We start from the raw sequence: 17,250 nt of genomic DNA, 5'->3' as shown, positions 1-17,250 counted from the left end.
TAGTCCAGGTTACCGGAAAGGGCTTTTCATATAAATAACGTCCAGTGGCAGTGAGAACACTATCCTTTGGTTTGAGCTTGTTTCTCTGCTACTTTAACTTTTTATTAGCTAGCTAGCTTTGGCACTCCATCCTCTTTTCCATGTATCGCAGCAAAAATGCCAAAGTTTAAGCCTTAAAATCACACTCCAAAGCAGGTTTTTGACATCATCGTGGCTGCCTCCATCTTTTATACTTTCTGTTTATTATCATCTATCATAAGAATCGCATATTCTTCCTGTTTTAGTAAGGTCTCAGTCACACAGGTCTAGAGACCAGTCAGCAATTCCCAGCAACGTCTCCTCTCAAGGGAAAATTGTATATCAACCAGTTAGCCTTACCACTGAAATCAACACATTTCAAAAGGTGGAACTTTTAGTTTGGAGGCAAATGGACTCCAGTTGCACTTTGTATCAGTCTTTTTCAAGTTTCACTACGACTCAGTGGTTAGTTACCGAACATTTGCAGATAAGTTGACATCCTCCATGCAAACTGTGTAATCGCAATCGCAAGAAGGTTTTCAGTGCACTACCTCTTTCCAAATGATTTCACCTAGCAACAGCAACCACTCTCCCAGAACCACTCACCAATTCCTCAGGGAATACTCATTTTTCCCTAGCAACCACTGGTTGCCAGGCGGTCACTAACCGTTCCCTAGGCCTGTGTAGCTGTGCCCTGAAGAGTAGCTACCTCCCAACATGTGTGCCAAAACTACCACATCTGTTCACTGAAAACACTGGCACCAGATTGATGTCCAGTCCCAGGTAGACAGCAAACAAGTTGGCCCAGCTGCGAACAGTGTTGTGTTCAATATTATTAAACTGGGAAACTGGGAATGCATACAGACGAAGTAAAAACTCAAATTATCCTTTAAAGCTAATAGAATAAACAGCACACATTTCTAACAAAATTAATGCTAGCAAACTGACGTGTCCTAATCTAATGATCACATTAGGAGTAAAGGTGACAAACATGCTGCATAAACAAGTTGAAAGTAGTAGAACTTTGACAGTCTGGCAGAAGGTACAGCAAAAATAGCTGATATTTAAACTAGAAGGCTAAATGAAGAAAGCAGGTGCAGGTGTGCAAAGAGGGTGCAGTCAGCTGTTTGAAACACTGAGGATGTCTCGGGCACCTTCAATCTAACGTGCAATGTTTGGCTACAGTTAAATGGTGTGTTTTAAAGTAAGCATGAGAGACAGGTAGGGAAAGAAATAAGGGATTATGTCACCATGACAGATAAATGAACTAGAGTCCTGTAAATGATTTGAGGAAATATAATAACTACAAGTACAAGAATTTCATTCATCCAAAACTCTTGAGACCAGCCTGCAATCACAACTCATCTACATATATATATATATATATATATATATATATATATACATATATATATATATATATATATATATATATATATATATATATATATATGTAGATAGATAGATAGATAGATAAAAGACTATCTATCTATCTATATATGTATTTATATATATATATATAAATACATATATAGATAGATAGATAGATAGATAGATGTGTGTGTGTGTGTGTGTGTGTGTGTGTGTGTGTGTGTGTGTGTGTGTGTGTGTGTGTGTGTGTGGAGAGAGAGAGAGAGAGAGAGAGAGATGTAATTAAGCTTTCAGTGTAAGTCAAACTGGAGATTTGCTTATGCATGATACATTTATTCCTATGGAAGTTGGTGGTGCACAATTCCTCACACCGTGTATTGTGTGTTTCTAGCCTCAGGCTACCTCTGACTGGGGATTTGCTCAGTTACCATCCAGCTAAGCAGGTTGTGATCAACCTACCTGGCAGCAGCAGCACAATTAAAACAGGGCTGCCAGGATGTGATGGCTACTTCAGAATAGCAGAACCAGGACACTGACATGTTACAAATGAACTGCAACATGTCAGAAACAGTCGACGCAAACACAAGCCACTGCAGTTAACTACTGAGTAGGTGTGCTATCCTTTCCAAGGACAACTCACATTCCCCATTCTAATGACCTGCATGTCTTTGGACTGACAGACATATTCTTCAGATCTGAACACTGATGTAATAATTCTATTATATTACTACTAACTGGAATCAGATGCTGTAACTAATAATATTATTATTATTATTGAAAAGGTGTGCATACTTTCTTTAAGAAAAATGCTCGGGCCTGATTTTAGCACAAAATTGAGTGCCCCTGACTGATTTCAGAATTCATTTCAAGCACAGTTGGATGCCTGATTAACTCCTGAAGCAGTCCCCTACTTTAAAGAACATGTATCAGTCAGTACTGTCCCCTTGCACCAAAAATATATTATATTTATATTTTATAAATATAAATTATAAAAGTTTTTTCTGCTAGAACCAAGTGTATGCCACCACTACTCTGCACACATCTGTAGAGATGTCGACACAGAGAGCCGCAGCCAGTAGCTGTCTGCTAGGCCTCACCTTCATTAATCAGCAGGTGCTCATACCTTGTATTTTGTATTTTGCATTTTAATTAAATTATCTGACAAATAATATGACCTAATGACCTGTGACAGAGACCATTCAAGAAGTTTGTCTTTCTGCTTTGGTGATTTCATTTTCTTTGCATTTTTTAATCTGTAACTTAGCATTACTTAGCAGGTACATGTGTCAGTTGCATCCATAAAGTTAACAGATACAGCTTGCTAACAACCCCGAATGTGGTCATTTGTCAATATAGAAGAAAAAAAAACATGGGAACAACCAAAATGCTATCATTCATGGTTTAAAATGCAGTTTCTAGGAACCAATGTGGCATCCACTGTTGAAATACAGTCTACAGTTTTTTCCACTTTTAAATGCAATCAGTCAATTAAAGAACCTTCCATGCAGGTTAGTTCAGTTGCTTTACAGATGACTATTGAAGTGAGACACTAAATCACTACTACCTCTTTAAAACTGATCATTTGAGAGAAGAATGAAATTAAAATATTTGACTCTGAGCCACCCGGTTAGCCCATTAACATGCATGGCTTACAACTCAAACGTTTCTCCTTTTTTGCCATGTTTTATCACCGTGTCTCCACCGAACTGGGTAATTTATACCAACCTAATTTGAAATGAAATGAAACATGAAAAGGGTAATGTGTGGAGTGGTACTGATCAGAATGGCCTTTATTGGGGAATCGACACTGTTGTTAGCCTATTCTTTGAGCATCTTTATAGTTTCATTCTGATTTGGAACTATTGTAATGAAGTTATGATACATTATAACGTGTTTATTTGCATTGTTTTTCTTTTGAAGCCTGCAAATCAATGTGAAAATATAATTATGACCAGGCCAGCCAGTCATGTTTTGTTAAGAATCTAAGGTTGGCTGCCTCAACACTGATGAGTAGGAAGGCTTGACTTGTGGGAATCTTGACTAAATGGGTGGTTACCCCCGCTGACAGCACCGCACGGTAGAGCTCTCTGACACAGTGAAATTCATGAGCTATATATACTCACGGAGCCTTTGTAGTTTTGGTTCAGGCCACTGTGAGTAGCCTAATCTGAGCTACTACCTCTGTAATGTGCACGTGTGTGTGTGTGTGTGTGTGTGTGTGTGTGTGTGTGTGTGTGTGTGTGTGTGTGTGTGTGTGTGTGTGTGTGTGTGCTGATCAAAGTGCTGGGTTTTGATGAGAGTTCTGCAGCATGCATTTCATGGTCAGACTCACACCAGCGTGCTGCCGTATGTCTCTGTGCGAAGAGCCTGTTGACTCATAAAACACACTCAAAGATGAGTAGGCGATGATTTACCTAATTGGCAGATTACTATAGGTCTTTTATCAGCAGCCTAAGTCACTATTATGTAACATTTCAGCAGAGTCTATCTTCTATCACACATGAATGTAGTGTACCCATGCTCCCTTCTATTCCTCATTTGTTAAAAGCTGTGAAGGATGCTGGCTTCCTTCGCTTCCTTACCTGATGAAGTGCAGATGATATATGTTTGCAAAATCACAGCTATATCCCAAACGACATGCATTCTTCGTTTAATTCCTGCTCATTTTCTGATGCTGCTGCGGAGTCGCACTTGTAGATAACAACACGGCCAAACTTTAAGCATTTTCCCCCTCCTCTTCTTCTTTTGGAGCTCGTTATCCCCGTCTCGCTCCTCCCGTGGAGCGCCGTGATGGTTTCAAGCCTCGTAGGACAGATCCGTTCTCACAGCTTCGTCCTCCTTCGCTTTCCGGTTTGGTGTTCGGGCAACATTTCGGTCTTTTATTTTTAACAAAATTATTTTTACCAGCGTTCGTCATACATTTATCTCTTAGTCAGTGTGTTCTGTCCTTATAAAATGTCAGCCGTGAAATCCGTTCATGATGCACGCTCCGCTTGTGTTTGGGGCGGGTGGGTGTCTGTGGCGCACCGCCCGCCTGCAGCAGATCAGCAAAACTTCACTGACTACGCAAAACGAACCAAGAGCGCACAATCTGACAGAGAGAGACGCACATTCAAGATAAAACTACATAACAGGGTTATGTCTGAAAAACCAGTGCTCTGTAAATAACTGCTTAAAGAAGGATCATTTAAAAAATAAGCTGAAACATATTTGGTCTCACTGGCAATCCGTGCAAAGTGCGTTAGAGCAGGTCCACATGGATGGATGAAGAAAACTTAAAAAACTAACAGAAACAATAACTTTCACATTGTTTTATTCCGACTTCCACGTTTAATAAGTCAAATTCCTGACTGACATTCTGCCACAATAACTGCTGACACTCACTAAATTAGACCAAGATACAATAACATGCCACAAAGCATCCAACTGGCTGCAGCGTGCTGTCTGCAGATGGCCTTGCTAGATGATACCTTTGGCTGTACTGACCTACATAAACACGCTCTGACTTTGTCCCGTGGAAGTTGTGCGACCTCTGGCGTTAGCTGTAAGTTACTATAACTAAACCCCGTCTCGATCCACGCCTTGCTCCTCTCATACAACAAACAACATGGCGACGGAGAAAAGGCTCAGCGTGTGGCTTCATAATAAAAGTTCGTTAATCGGCGTGATTTCAGGATGGAGCAGGGAAGGATTGAACCACCAAGTAGTTCATCCTTTTTGGACTACAGCTTAGATAAGAGTTCATTCTCCTCAAACACATGGCAGGTTGTGAATTGTATAACTTAGAATTTATATTACATTTTCATTAAGTGTCTTAAAACTGCCATCATGATATTGATATCATCAGTATCAGTGATCATACATGGGTAGCATGTATCAGTCACTTTTTACTAGCATATATTATTAAAAATGTAACATAGTGCACCAATAAATATTAACAAGAGCACTTTGAGAAGAAGTTTGCACCGTGTGATCAGCACCACAACATTTTACTCACTGTTTTACTCTTTACTAATTTTCCCATTGTTTATTTAGCAGGACAGTCTGGATTGCTAAGGTCAATTACCAGCTACAAGCCAGGGGAAAAACACACCAAGGTCAGAAAGATGTTCACATTACTATTTAAAACTTCTGTTAAAAAATAGTCACGTTTTTTGGTTTGTTTGTTTTGTATTTATAAAGGTTTTACACGAATGTGAACTTTGTTTCTCTCATGATAAATTATGTTAAACTAGTCAGCTAGTTATCACTGGACTGACTTAAATACATGCATCTTTTATTAGGACTGTTCATTTCACAGGTTGTAGTTGTGATGCATATAGTTACTTGTGTAGCACAAATTGTTGGGCATTTTAATTATGTATGTTAAACTCAGTGATAGCATAGCCCAGCTCTTTGGAAGTCCCACTGTGGGGTTTATTTGTTTTTGTGGGGGGGTCACGTGCATACTTTAATGCATTTTAAGATGAACACAAGGATCAGACTGAATTCTTCCATCCAAATACTGATATGAATAAGAGCCGCTCCAGATAATGGTGAATAGTTGGAGTTGAAGAAAAGGGCTGTTGCTGCTGTAGCATACACATTGCACATTGGTCAAAAAATAAGACACATAACACACTGCCAGTACTTTAAATGATGATTTATATATGGGTTCTGTTTTCATGTAGCTTCAGTAGTATCATCATGAACCAAAGATTTACGCTGCCCGAACAAGAAACCGAGCTATGGTTCGCCAGCCTTCCTATAAAAGAGAAAAAAGAAGGATGTGTTAGCTTTTCTGTAAGTCACACATTTATCCATTTTCAATCCACATCTTTCTGTAATACACAGATATGACTTTTTTAACTTCTGTTACGAATCAGCCTTCTCTACAGAGACATACAGTGACCTCATAGATGACGTGCTGAAAGATATGTGAGAATAGTGACCTACATTGACAGCAATGCAAGATTATGCCTATTTCTTTTACGTCTCACTCTGTCTAACTTGACACTCCGTCGCACTCGAAGCTATCCCTGCCACTTATTATGTCGGCGGAGAGCAGCTTTGTTTATCTCCTTCAGCAGAGTTTCCTTGTTGTTCTTCACATTTTCTTTCGCCGTCTCCAACACAAACTTGATTTTCTCCAGGCTGAAGGGACGCTGGAAGGTGGAGAACTCATCCATCTTTGCTTTGAACTCCTCTGCATCTATTAAAAAAGCAGTAAAGTGCCTCAATCACCTGTTCTGTTTATCACAATAAGCTTCAGTTTGCAGCACTGTGTAGGTTCCTCTTCCTTTTAGACCTTTTGGACCTCTTTGGCAACAACAAATAGCCAATAAAGCTATATATTTTTTATATATCTTTAAAAGATGTTTGAGCTGAGTAAATTATCAGTAAAATGAGATACAAACTGCTAACACAGTTGCTAACCTTGGCCCACCATTTCTGCTGTTCAGGAATTCTCCCTTAGAGTGTGGTGTGTCTGTCTATGTTTTTACAAGTGTTTGAAAATTGTTTAGTCAGTTCAGTGTTTTTGTGTCTCTTTGTTGACAAGCTGCCATTTCAGTAATTCCTTTGTTGATGCTTAATACCTTTGGATACACCCTGACACCTTTTATTTTTTGTCTGTAGCTCAGTTACAATGAAAACACAGCTGCGCATTTGGAAACAGACCTTTGCAGTTCCGTCTGTTGAAGAGCGGCATGTAGATGATTGTGGGCTCCTTCTCTTTCCCCTCCAGCACATAGCAGTCCTTCGGCCAGTCTCTGTCCTCCAGGATCGTGTCATTTATCTCAGGGAAAGGCTTTTCCATCTCGGCCGCATAGTCTCGAGCAAGAGTCAGAGTCTGATCACAAAGCAGCAGTTGAACACAGTTTCAGATGCAGCACTAAGTACTATGTGGGCAAAAATAACACCTGAGGGATTGTGGCTGCTTTATTTTTTATCCCTCACCTTGAAACTTTCTAATAAGGCACACTTGAAACAGAATTTTGAAGTTTTAATTAGCGGCTTAATGGTTAACAAATTCTTTAAAGATCGTCAATAAGCTATTTCTCAGAACGAAAACAGTTCATTAGGACTTATCAAGAATTCTAATTGTCTACAAGGTCTCCCTCAGGTATTCCCATTACCCCCACAGTCTATAGACATGCACATCAGATTAATTGGTGATTCTTAATTAATCAGTTAGCTGTAATTAGTTGTCTAACTCTTTGGTGATTTTCGATAAATATTTTGCATCTCTTTTGCATTTGAGCATAGCTTCTTTCATCACTGCTTCCTCTGCCTTTCCATTCAGGCCACACTGTGGTGCAAATTGGTCTTACATGAAAGTATGGCCCAGCCTTAGTTTAAGGCTGATACACTTTGAAGATGAAACATTTGGGAACTAAATCATTGGCAGTTGTTTCTTCACAGTGAACATATCAATTAACAATGCATTTATTAAAAGAGGATAATTTAGGAAATTTATGTCCAGGTTTTGGTTTGGATGCTTTGCAGTTGATAAATGGTGTTTAAACAGTTAAAAATTAAATAAATAAATAAATAAAACCTGTTTTCCCGTAATAAATGAAAGCATCATATATAAACTGCATTTGTATTTACTCAGGCTATCTTTGCCTAATATTGACATTTATGTGATGATTTGAAATATTTATTAAGAAATCAGGAAAGGGGGCAAATATTTTCCCACACGGCCTCGTTCCACATGGCTGTGCACAGTTATGGCTGTTCAGTAAAGGGCTGGTTGCAGTATATGCACCACGACACAGTTTCAGGAGAATATAAATATTTGTATTAAACTAGAAAAATCATCGATTAGTTACACACACACATCTTACAATACCTCAAACATATTTCCAGCACTATACTCCGGGGCTATGATGAGGTCAATGTCTCTCTTGTCTCCTAGAAATGAAGGGTACGGTACGTTGATCACCAGTCCAGCATCTATGAGCTGGAGTCTTTCGTTAGAGTAGAGGCAAGCTGGAACAGAGGACTCTGCCCAGAACCAGAGACAGAGAGAGAATCAGCTTTTCTTTCACTAGTTTTCTTCATTTGATTTTCTTCATTGCACTTGCAACCATTATGGATGTCACTGTGACCATTAACACTACGAGCTAACACAAAGCCGAGGGCTGCAATCAATTTAAAATGACCAGTTAACCCAACTTCATGCATGTATTTGAACTGAAAAAAACATGTAAACTGAATTCTCAGTGAATTCAAACCCAGGGGTTTCTTCCTGTGATGCGACAGTGCTAGCAATCCATTTTCTTCTGCTTATCCAATTCAGAGTCCCTGGACACCTTCAGCTCTGTCACCTCCACCTCCTGTCTTTTTGTTAGTGCCACTGTCTCCAACCCATACATCACTGCGGCTCTCATCACCTTGTAGACCTTCCTTTTCATTCTTGTTTCTATCTCTGTGTCACAAATCACCACTGACACTCGTCTCCTCCCACTCCACTCTGCTAGCACATTCTTTTTCAGCTTGTCCTTTGTTGTCTTGTCGATTGATTCGTATGGCTGACCCCAGGTATTTATTTCACTACCTGTAATCATTGACTGAGCTTTAGATGTGTTTAACTGAATTTGGCTTGTCCAAACAGGCATTTGGGTTATCCAAGCTCCTGTGTACAGCTCTAACTACTTTTGTGAATGAGGTGGTCTGGGCTGCATACAGCCTCATTCATTTATTAGTGTGTATTCCAGCATATCCTTGGTCACATTACAGGTCCACCTACTCAGCTGACATGTATGTCACTGGAAAAAGTGCAAAGTGGAAAGTGCAGTAGCTTCTGGACCAAGACAACCCATCAGACCAATTACAATAAATAAAAAAAAACCCAAAGTTAGTAATGTTTTTTAAGGTTGGAATTCAGGGTAATAGGTTTGTCTTGGTAGCCTCTTGAGCTTTGTAGATGTAGATAGATGCAGGTTTATAAAAGTGGACAAGTCCCAGATTCATCTACTCCCAGAGCAGATCGTGGGGCGATCGTGGCTCAAGAGTTGCGAGTTCGCCTTGTAATCGGAAGGTTGCCGGTTCGAGCCCCGGCTTGGACAGTCTCGGTTGTTGTGTCCTTGGGCAAGATACTTCACCTGTTGCCTCCTGGTGGTGGTCAGAGGGCCCGGTGGCGCTAGTGTCCGGCAGCCTCGCCTCTGTCAGTGCGCCAGTTTTGTGTGGCTACAATGTAGCTTGCCATCACCAGTGCGTGAATGGGTGGATGACTGAATGTGTAAAGCGCTATACAAATACAGGCCATTTAACATAGATGAGTCCTAATGTTTGAATTTCTAACCTTAAGTGTCACATATATCCAATAGGAATAGTATCACTAGTAGTCCTTATGACAAATGACTCATTCAGTGGGAATGGGTCATAACTGTTGCTTAAATTGTCTGACTCACCTTGGTATTGATAAAGGAAGTTTCCAGTTGTTCCCCACTTCCATTCAGCAATCAGGGGAATTACTTGCTTTATTAGGAAAGAAACTGGGAGAAATACATTGACATGAATAGAGTACAACAAAAACTGTCTTTTTCTCTCCAATACTGACAAGACTGTGTGCTTATCAGCTATACTGTACACTGACCGTCTGTTTTGAAAGCTCCATCATCCAAACTTTGGCTCCACGTCTCAACTGCTGCCAGCAGCTCCTGACTCCACTGGTTAAAAAGAGTTTTTCTTTCCTCCATACTCGCTGCCTCCACAGACTCAGTCTTGCTATGATTTACCTTGTCTGGGAAAGATAAGAGTCTAATAGGTACTGCGGCATTTTCAGATAGACATTTGCTGCATGATTACGGCATTACAAAGAAATGTCATAAATTTTTCACGTTCAGTTCTATTTTCCAACTTTTATTTGGCTTGTAAATATCAGTAGCTACACTCTATTAATTCAGTTCAATTCAATTTTTTAATATCATGCTAAATCACAACAACAGTCACCTTAAATCACTTTATATTGTAAGGTAAAGACCCTACAATATTAAAGAGAAGCCCAACAATCAGCTGGCCCCCAATGAGCAAGCACTTGGTGACAGTGGGAAGGAAAAACTCCCCTTTATCAGGAAGAAACCTCCGGCAGGACCAGGCTCAGGGAGGGGCGGCCATCTGCTGTGACTGGTTGGGGTTCTGCTCACATCTACCCAGGTAATATTCTTTAAGACATTCTTGGAAACATTTACCTTCTAGGATTTTCTGCAGCTTATCCAGGTACATCAGAGCAGTAGTGTCCTCAACAGTTATTCTGGTCAGAGCTATCACTTTATCAAGGATGATCCATACACGCAGGTACTCCTTAGCAGCACTGTCCAAATGCCCAGGCACTAAAACACACGCACACACACACACACAAGCTGAGCAGGTTAACATGACACAGTCAACATACTGGTGCAGGTATGCTTTTCAAACTGTGATTACCATTCAGCCATTGAGGGACAAAGTCTCTGAGAGTCTCCTCATTAGCTATCGCACAGCCTAAAATACCTGTACAATGAGAAAATGATTTTAGATGTTTGTATTTTACACCAGACACTGAAAATCTTCTGTATTAATATTTAGGAATGAAACCTATTTCTTCCTACAGATGAGGAAACATCTACATTGACTCGTGCTTTACATTATATTCCTGGCAGTGGAAGTCGCGTACACCATTGTTCAGTGCAGGCTGCCTCTATGCAATCATACTTTCCAATTAGTTGGGTTCATAGTTCTGTTTTTGGCTGGTTTCCTCTAATGTGTTTTTAGACGTATAAAGAATGACAGTCACTCTCACAATATTTTACTAGTATTTGTCCCCAGACTGATTAACTGGAAAGTGCTGTTGAGTTTTCATGCAATAATTTTCAGAAGGATCTAAAGTTATCAGAGTAGTGTGAAAACTAGTCACTATTTTGTTGGCTCTGACTGCTGCATTTGACATGGTGGATCACGATCTGCTGATCTCTTGACTAAAGCATTGTTTGGTCATTTCTGGCTTGGCACTTTCGTGCCTCAGGGATCTATTCTTGGGCCACTACTGTTTTCATTGTATCTCCTGCCATTGGGAGCAATTTTTCCCAAAACACTTTCATTTCTGACGATTTGCCAGCTCTATCTAGCTTTGAATCACTCTGATAGCTCTTCAGTTGGACTCCTGCTTATTTGTCTTACCAATGTTAAGTCATGGATGGCTCTAAATTTGTCATTATGTGCCATTAATTAAATAAAATTGCAAATAAATAAATAATTTATTTAATTTTTTAAATGAAATGAATCAGCATTTAATTAATTATTTAATGATGTATTTATTTAATTCATTTTGTCACTCCTGGCCGTCCATATCCTGGCTCCATGCACTGGCTTCCAATGGAATTTAGGATCTATTTTTAAATCCTTTTGCTGGTTTTAAATCTTTAAATGGTCTGGCGCCTGTATATTTTTCTGATCTTCTGCAGCCATAAGATCAGACAAATATACAGCAGCTCTTGTTCTCAGTCCCTAAATCGTTTTCTGGGTTCTTCCTACTCTAAGTGCATGGGTAAATAGCATCAGAAAGATGTCTTCTCTTTGTTGGTTGGTTAATGGGCCACTAAATTAAACCACACCCCACTATCCTGAAGCTGCAGTTTAGTTTTTCTGTATAAACCCTAACAAATAACAGCAAAGATGATAAATTAAAACAACTTACATTTTCACTAAAAGTCATGTGGCCTTGTACCTTCCTGTTTTTACATAACCTGCGGCCCAGGTGTAGATATGCACATAAATTTTAGCCTCCACTGATATTTCTATCATGCATCAGTGTAGGAAATTAGGCATCTACGGAAGGGGCACATTGCTATAACAGTTGAAACTGTGATGAAACATTTGCAAGCATAAGAAGAATATATAGACTGCACAAAATTACACTGTACTGACTTGGCAACAATAGAAAGCACTGAGCCACCATGTTGCCCTTTTGATACTAACAGTTTTGGTGGTTCTTTTGGTGATTTAAAGTGAAAAGCTTCATCGCATCCGTACTTGAAAGTAAAATCAGCTACATATTCTAGGCATCATCAAAACAATCTCATATTCCCCTGTTCAGCCTGTAAACACTCACCCTGTAACTTGACCATGTCCATCTCTTTCTTTTTCTCCAGCAGCGTTCCATTTTGGAATTTGCTGCCCAGGAGAGATGTTTCGATAAAGAGACCCAACTCTGTGAATCCGGCCTCGTGGGGGCTTATCTCAAACCATTTTCCTAAAAGATGCGAGAGTGCATTATAAACCACTTAATAAGGAGCTAATCTAAGATGTCTTTATGTATGTATGTACCTTCTATAGGCCCTTGAGTAAAGCAGTGCTTTTCAATAGCACAGTAGATGGGATAAGGGTTTGTGGCATTCCTGTTGGCCTCATCTGAAAGACACCGTAGGTCCATCTGATGGAACACAAGAGATTTCTCTGAGAGCCTTAGTCTGTATAGCAGAGAGAGAACTGAATTTCAAATGAGAATTATATGAACTATAGTTTGTCTTTGTGCTTGCACTGGTACCTGTTTCATAATTCCAGCTGAAGTTAAGACCCCCCAGATATCAGCAAGAGAGAAGTTCTCTTCTTTTGCTCTCTCACCCAACCAATCCACAGCTTGCTCAAGTTTAACACTCGGGGAATCTAACAGCCTGGACACTGCCACATCCATGTTGGTGCTAAATTGTGGGTCATTGTACAAGGAGGCCATGGACCTAACAGATAAAGCAAGTCAGGCAGCTGTATAAGACAGACGTCAATAGGAAAAAAATTGTTGCAGATAAGGTGATTGCACCTTGTAGTGATCCCCTTGTTAATTTTTTTTCTTCTTGTCTTCTTTTTATGTTAGACTTGATAATGATGTGTCTACCTGTAAACCTGTAAATTTGTAAAAGGCTGTCCATGATTTAGTGTCTTGCTGTAATCAGTGATTTTACCAGAATAAAACACACTATTATTCGTTCACTTTTTATATTTTCACGACTTCTTTAGCTGATTTCTGTTGCATTTGCAGCCTGTTTCACAAGCACATGCTTGTGATTTGACAGTAAATAAATGATCCTGAATTGAACTGAGCATCTCTTTGCTCATTCTGAGCCAAAGAAATGAACCAGTAAAACTAATCATACTAAAACTAATCCCTAACTGGTACAAAAAGGGGTGTTAGGTGCATGGAGCTGGTAATCACAAGATAATCTAAAAGAAATATAAATCTTATTACGTCAAGCCAAAAGCTTATTAACATAAGCAGAAAAACATCCCATATATCAATTAACATGCATGTATATGCACTGTATATATATACTGTATATATTGTTTCTACTTGGCTACTGTAATGACTATTTTATCATATATTCTGGTAAATAAAGAATTCTATTTAATGTTTGTGTCATTGTTTATACCATGTAGACCCTGAAACTGCTCCTAGGTAGAGCAGCGTGTCCAGCAGACCTTCCTTTTCCATTTGATGGAGGGAACCCACCAGACCCAAGGCTGCTCGCTGACCCCCACCTGATGCCAACAGAGCAATGTGGGGAACTGAGTCCTGGATGAAAATATGAAGGAGAGATATTATTTGATAGCTGCACTGCAGTTTTTGGATGCAACAATTAATAACCCTTTCACATCTTTATAGTAAATCTGAAGCTACAGCCATCTGTCTGTAACTCAGTTTGTCATAAAATGTCCAAACAGGAAAACAGCTAGCGGTCCTCTGCTTAAAGCCAAAAAAAAATCACCTAACAGCATTTCTAATTAATGCCAACAAACCGATGTGGGGAACTGAATCCTGTTCTCATCCTGTATACTGTTTCTTATGTGTTTCACTCCTCTGACTTTCTCTCTTTACATACATTTTTGCCTTGATTGAGTTCATCTGTGTCTTATTATCTCCCTGGTGTGTATATAGTGTTGTTGTCTTTTCACCCTTGAATTACTGTGCCTTATGGTGCTTTTTCCTGCTGATTTCTTGTTTTTAGCTTTCCATTTATCTAGCTGTCACTCTGCCTCAGTATTTTGTCTGCATTTGGGCCCACTTTATGGACTATTGCAATGTGGCATCTATACATGTAAATTATATTCCTGACTCATTGAGATAAAAGATCAAGGCTTCAGGGGTGTCTGCTAGAAAAGCTTTCAAGAAATTTAGTTTTTCCTTTATGTTTTTGTTTGTTTGGTTTTGTTGGGTTTTTTCAGTTCTCTGTTATAGCTTGATTAGCTTGAAGCATGAAAACTACTTGGTCATATTTACCAAAACATAAATGGGTTTTTTTAAAGCCCATATATAAACTACACTCTTAAGAACCTCTTTTCTCTGTTGTTGTTTTCCCTTTGAAGCCCATTTATAAAATACAACAAAAGGTACTGTACAAGACTGCCAGGAGAAGTCCACAAATCCAACAGAGAAGGAAACTAACAAAATGCAAAGAAACAAATTGAAAAACAAATGCATGCTGAGAAAACAGCTTAAAAACACACGAGCATAAAAAACACCATCCTAAAAAAGTGAATGACAGAACTATAAATATACTGACGACTATTATAATTAACACAGATGAAGATAATTACACAAAAAGGAAGTAAACACCACAAAAAGACATGATAGAAAACCAGATATCAAAGCAAAACAGCTAAGAACAGAAACAGGAAGACACAACTAGGCCTAAACATGATAATAGTGCCCGGCAGACAGAAGGACAAACAGACAGGGTGACACTAAGGGAGCGCAAACTATTACTGCTACTGCTAATAATAATTCATCAAGACAAGGTTAGAAAACCAAAACAAATTGGATCCAAAGCTCCACATCAAAACCCATAACAGTTTTTATAATTTGCGATGAAAACAAGAGGCTATTAATCAGCGATGTCCTGTCAGAGAAAGCAAAGCAAGCAGTACTTGCTCAATGAAATCTAAAAATGTATATCAGTTAAAGCCAAAATAAATTAGTTTCTCTCTTTGTATCACTTTGCAAAAAGTGTTCTGTCCGAAAGCCTTCTCTCATCGTTGGCTCGTGTTAACTTTTCACTTACGTCCAAGTTACGTTAGCTTGACTGTAACGCAGGCTTGAATCTTCCTGTCTCCAATTCCCTCAGAATCTGTGGGCATATCTGGGTCCCATTAACAATGGTTTTAGCTGTGCAGCTGAGAGGTCAGCAGCTTTGTTGGCTAGCCTGGCATATGGTTTCTCATTGCTGCTCCAATGCTTTCAAATTAGAATTTATGAGAAATCACCTGGTTGACCTAATATTTATATTGCTGTTTTTTTAATAAGCCACCTTCATTTCCCATCATCATCTCTGCTTTCCTTACTATAAAAGACATCACATGCTTTTAAGTACAACAGTATCACTCACTGTATTTTCCTTTATCATATACTTTAAGTACTACACACATTTGGTGAAAAAAAATGTATGAGGTAAGTCGAGCTGGAGATTAAAGTGAAAGGGAAAAAAAGAAAGGGGAGGGGGGAAACAGAAGGATGAGGAGACAGTTTCTATCTTACAGCTGTGCAGTTGATTTCCAGAGTGTTGAGTGAATGCAGAACTATTTGTTTCCTCTTGTGAACATACTCCTTTTCACCAGCACACAGAGAGTGGGACTGACGGATAGGTCTCTGCAAAAACAATCAAGGACAGAGAAGCACTGACTTCAACCCAGAGGTAAGCTGACTCAGACACTGAAATGTGTTACACATATTGTGTATTGTACATTCATATGCTGCAGCAGAGTAATATCATATGAAACCTTATAAAGAAGGCATATTCACTTTTTCCTCACATTTCCCAGGGAACATGTTTATGATAGTATATATGAATGCTAATATGTTTCAGTTCATCCACAATGTATAAACGGAAATAAGAATAATCTAATAAAAGGCAATATAGAAATTTGACAGGATAGAAATGATATACATTTGTAAATGCATAATTTCTATAATAACAACTAGTTGACTTAATATTCTTCAGGCTAGCTCCTTATTTTAAGTCTTCTTTCTATATAAATATATCACAGATTATTTGTATGTTTTGTATTATCTGCATATGTCTGTAAAGAAACTACAGTTATGAATTTTATTTTAAAAAATACAAAATAGATCTAAATGGCACTTTAACATAATAATTTAGATGTTCAACTACTACATAGACCATGCAACATATAGTCAATTCAAATCTATTCTCATTTATGCCTCACCTCAGACAGAGCTACATTACCCTCCATGTTATCCGCTGCCTGTGAAAGAATGACAGAATTCACAAGGCAAAGACAAACCACTGCATTCATGAAACCTGTTAGTCCTGTTTGCATGTTGCGAAACCAACCTTCTTTTCAAATTAAAGGCCAAAGGTAAATTCACCCTGCAGGGAAACTTCTTGTTTCTGTCAGCTTCTCTCTAGCTAAATTTGTCTGTGCAGAAGAAGAAGTCAAACGAGCCCAAACACACAGAGGAATGTTAACTCCTACCATGTGTGGGACATTTACACAAGTATTGCCTAATATGGGAATACTATGATAAAATCAAACGTCAACTTTTTCTTCTTCACTCACATTTTTCACTCACTATGTGTTTATACACCACCCTGAAATCAATCATTATTTATTATTAAACTCAGTCTCTCTTCCACAGTGTGTCTGCTATGCTGTCTTCCTCCCATCACCCCCAACCAGTCTCAGCAAATGGCTATGCCTGGGTCTCCTAGAGGTTTCTGCCTGTTAAAATGGAGTTTTTCCTTCCCGCTGTGCTTGTTTGTTTGATTGTTGTGTTTTGGTGCTATGTAAATAAATTGAACTGAACTCCCACATCTCCATATATACCAGTATTTTTGTAGGGAAAATAAAAATGTTCAGGCAGCTTCACCAACATCTAGCCTTCTTTTT

At 39.0% G+C, this 17,250-nt stretch overlaps 2 protein-coding genes across 3 annotated transcripts in view; both read right to left on the bottom strand.

Moving 5' to 3' along the window:
* Window positions 1-4,423, bottom strand: part of LOC134625825 (carbonic anhydrase-related protein 10-like) — a 136,327-nt gene extending 131,904 nt beyond the window's left edge. For both annotated transcript variants that reach the window (XM_063471140.1, XM_063471141.1), the window contains exon 1: window positions 3,972-4,423. In XM_063471140.1, coding sequence (XP_063327210.1) covers window positions 3,972-4,032 — 61 coding nt within the window. In that variant the 5' untranslated portion in view covers window positions 4,033-4,423. The remainder of the gene's footprint in view (window positions 1-3,971) is intronic.
* A 1,573-nt stretch (window positions 4,424-5,996) lies between these two features.
* On the bottom strand, window positions 5,997-16,764 carry LOC134625809 (cytosolic phospholipase A2 gamma-like). The gene is made up of 14 exons (XM_063471110.1): window positions 16,567-16,764; window positions 15,878-15,988; window positions 13,776-13,918; window positions 12,899-13,088; window positions 12,679-12,784; window positions 12,464-12,604; window positions 10,801-10,866; window positions 10,566-10,706; window positions 9,971-10,117; window positions 9,786-9,869; window positions 8,222-8,376; window positions 7,048-7,219; window positions 6,369-6,580; window positions 5,997-6,133 (listed from the first exon to the last, which is right to left on the bottom strand). The coding sequence occupies exons 1-13, from the start codon at window positions 16,678-16,680 to the stop codon at window positions 6,402-6,404; spliced, it is 1,749 nt and encodes a 582-aa protein (XP_063327180.1). The 5' UTR covers window positions 16,681-16,764; the 3' UTR covers window positions 5,997-6,133; window positions 6,369-6,401.
* Between the last annotated feature and the right edge of the window lie 486 nt (window positions 16,765-17,250).

This window comes from Pelmatolapia mariae, linkage group LG4 (genome assembly GCF_036321145.2).
Source record: "Pelmatolapia mariae isolate MD_Pm_ZW linkage group LG4, Pm_UMD_F_2, whole genome shotgun sequence".
Lineage (NCBI taxonomy): Eukaryota > Metazoa > Chordata > Actinopteri > Cichliformes > Cichlidae > Pelmatolapia > Pelmatolapia mariae.
The sequence above is the reverse complement of the archived record's forward strand: the minus strand, read 5'-3'. Positions and strand labels throughout refer to the sequence as shown.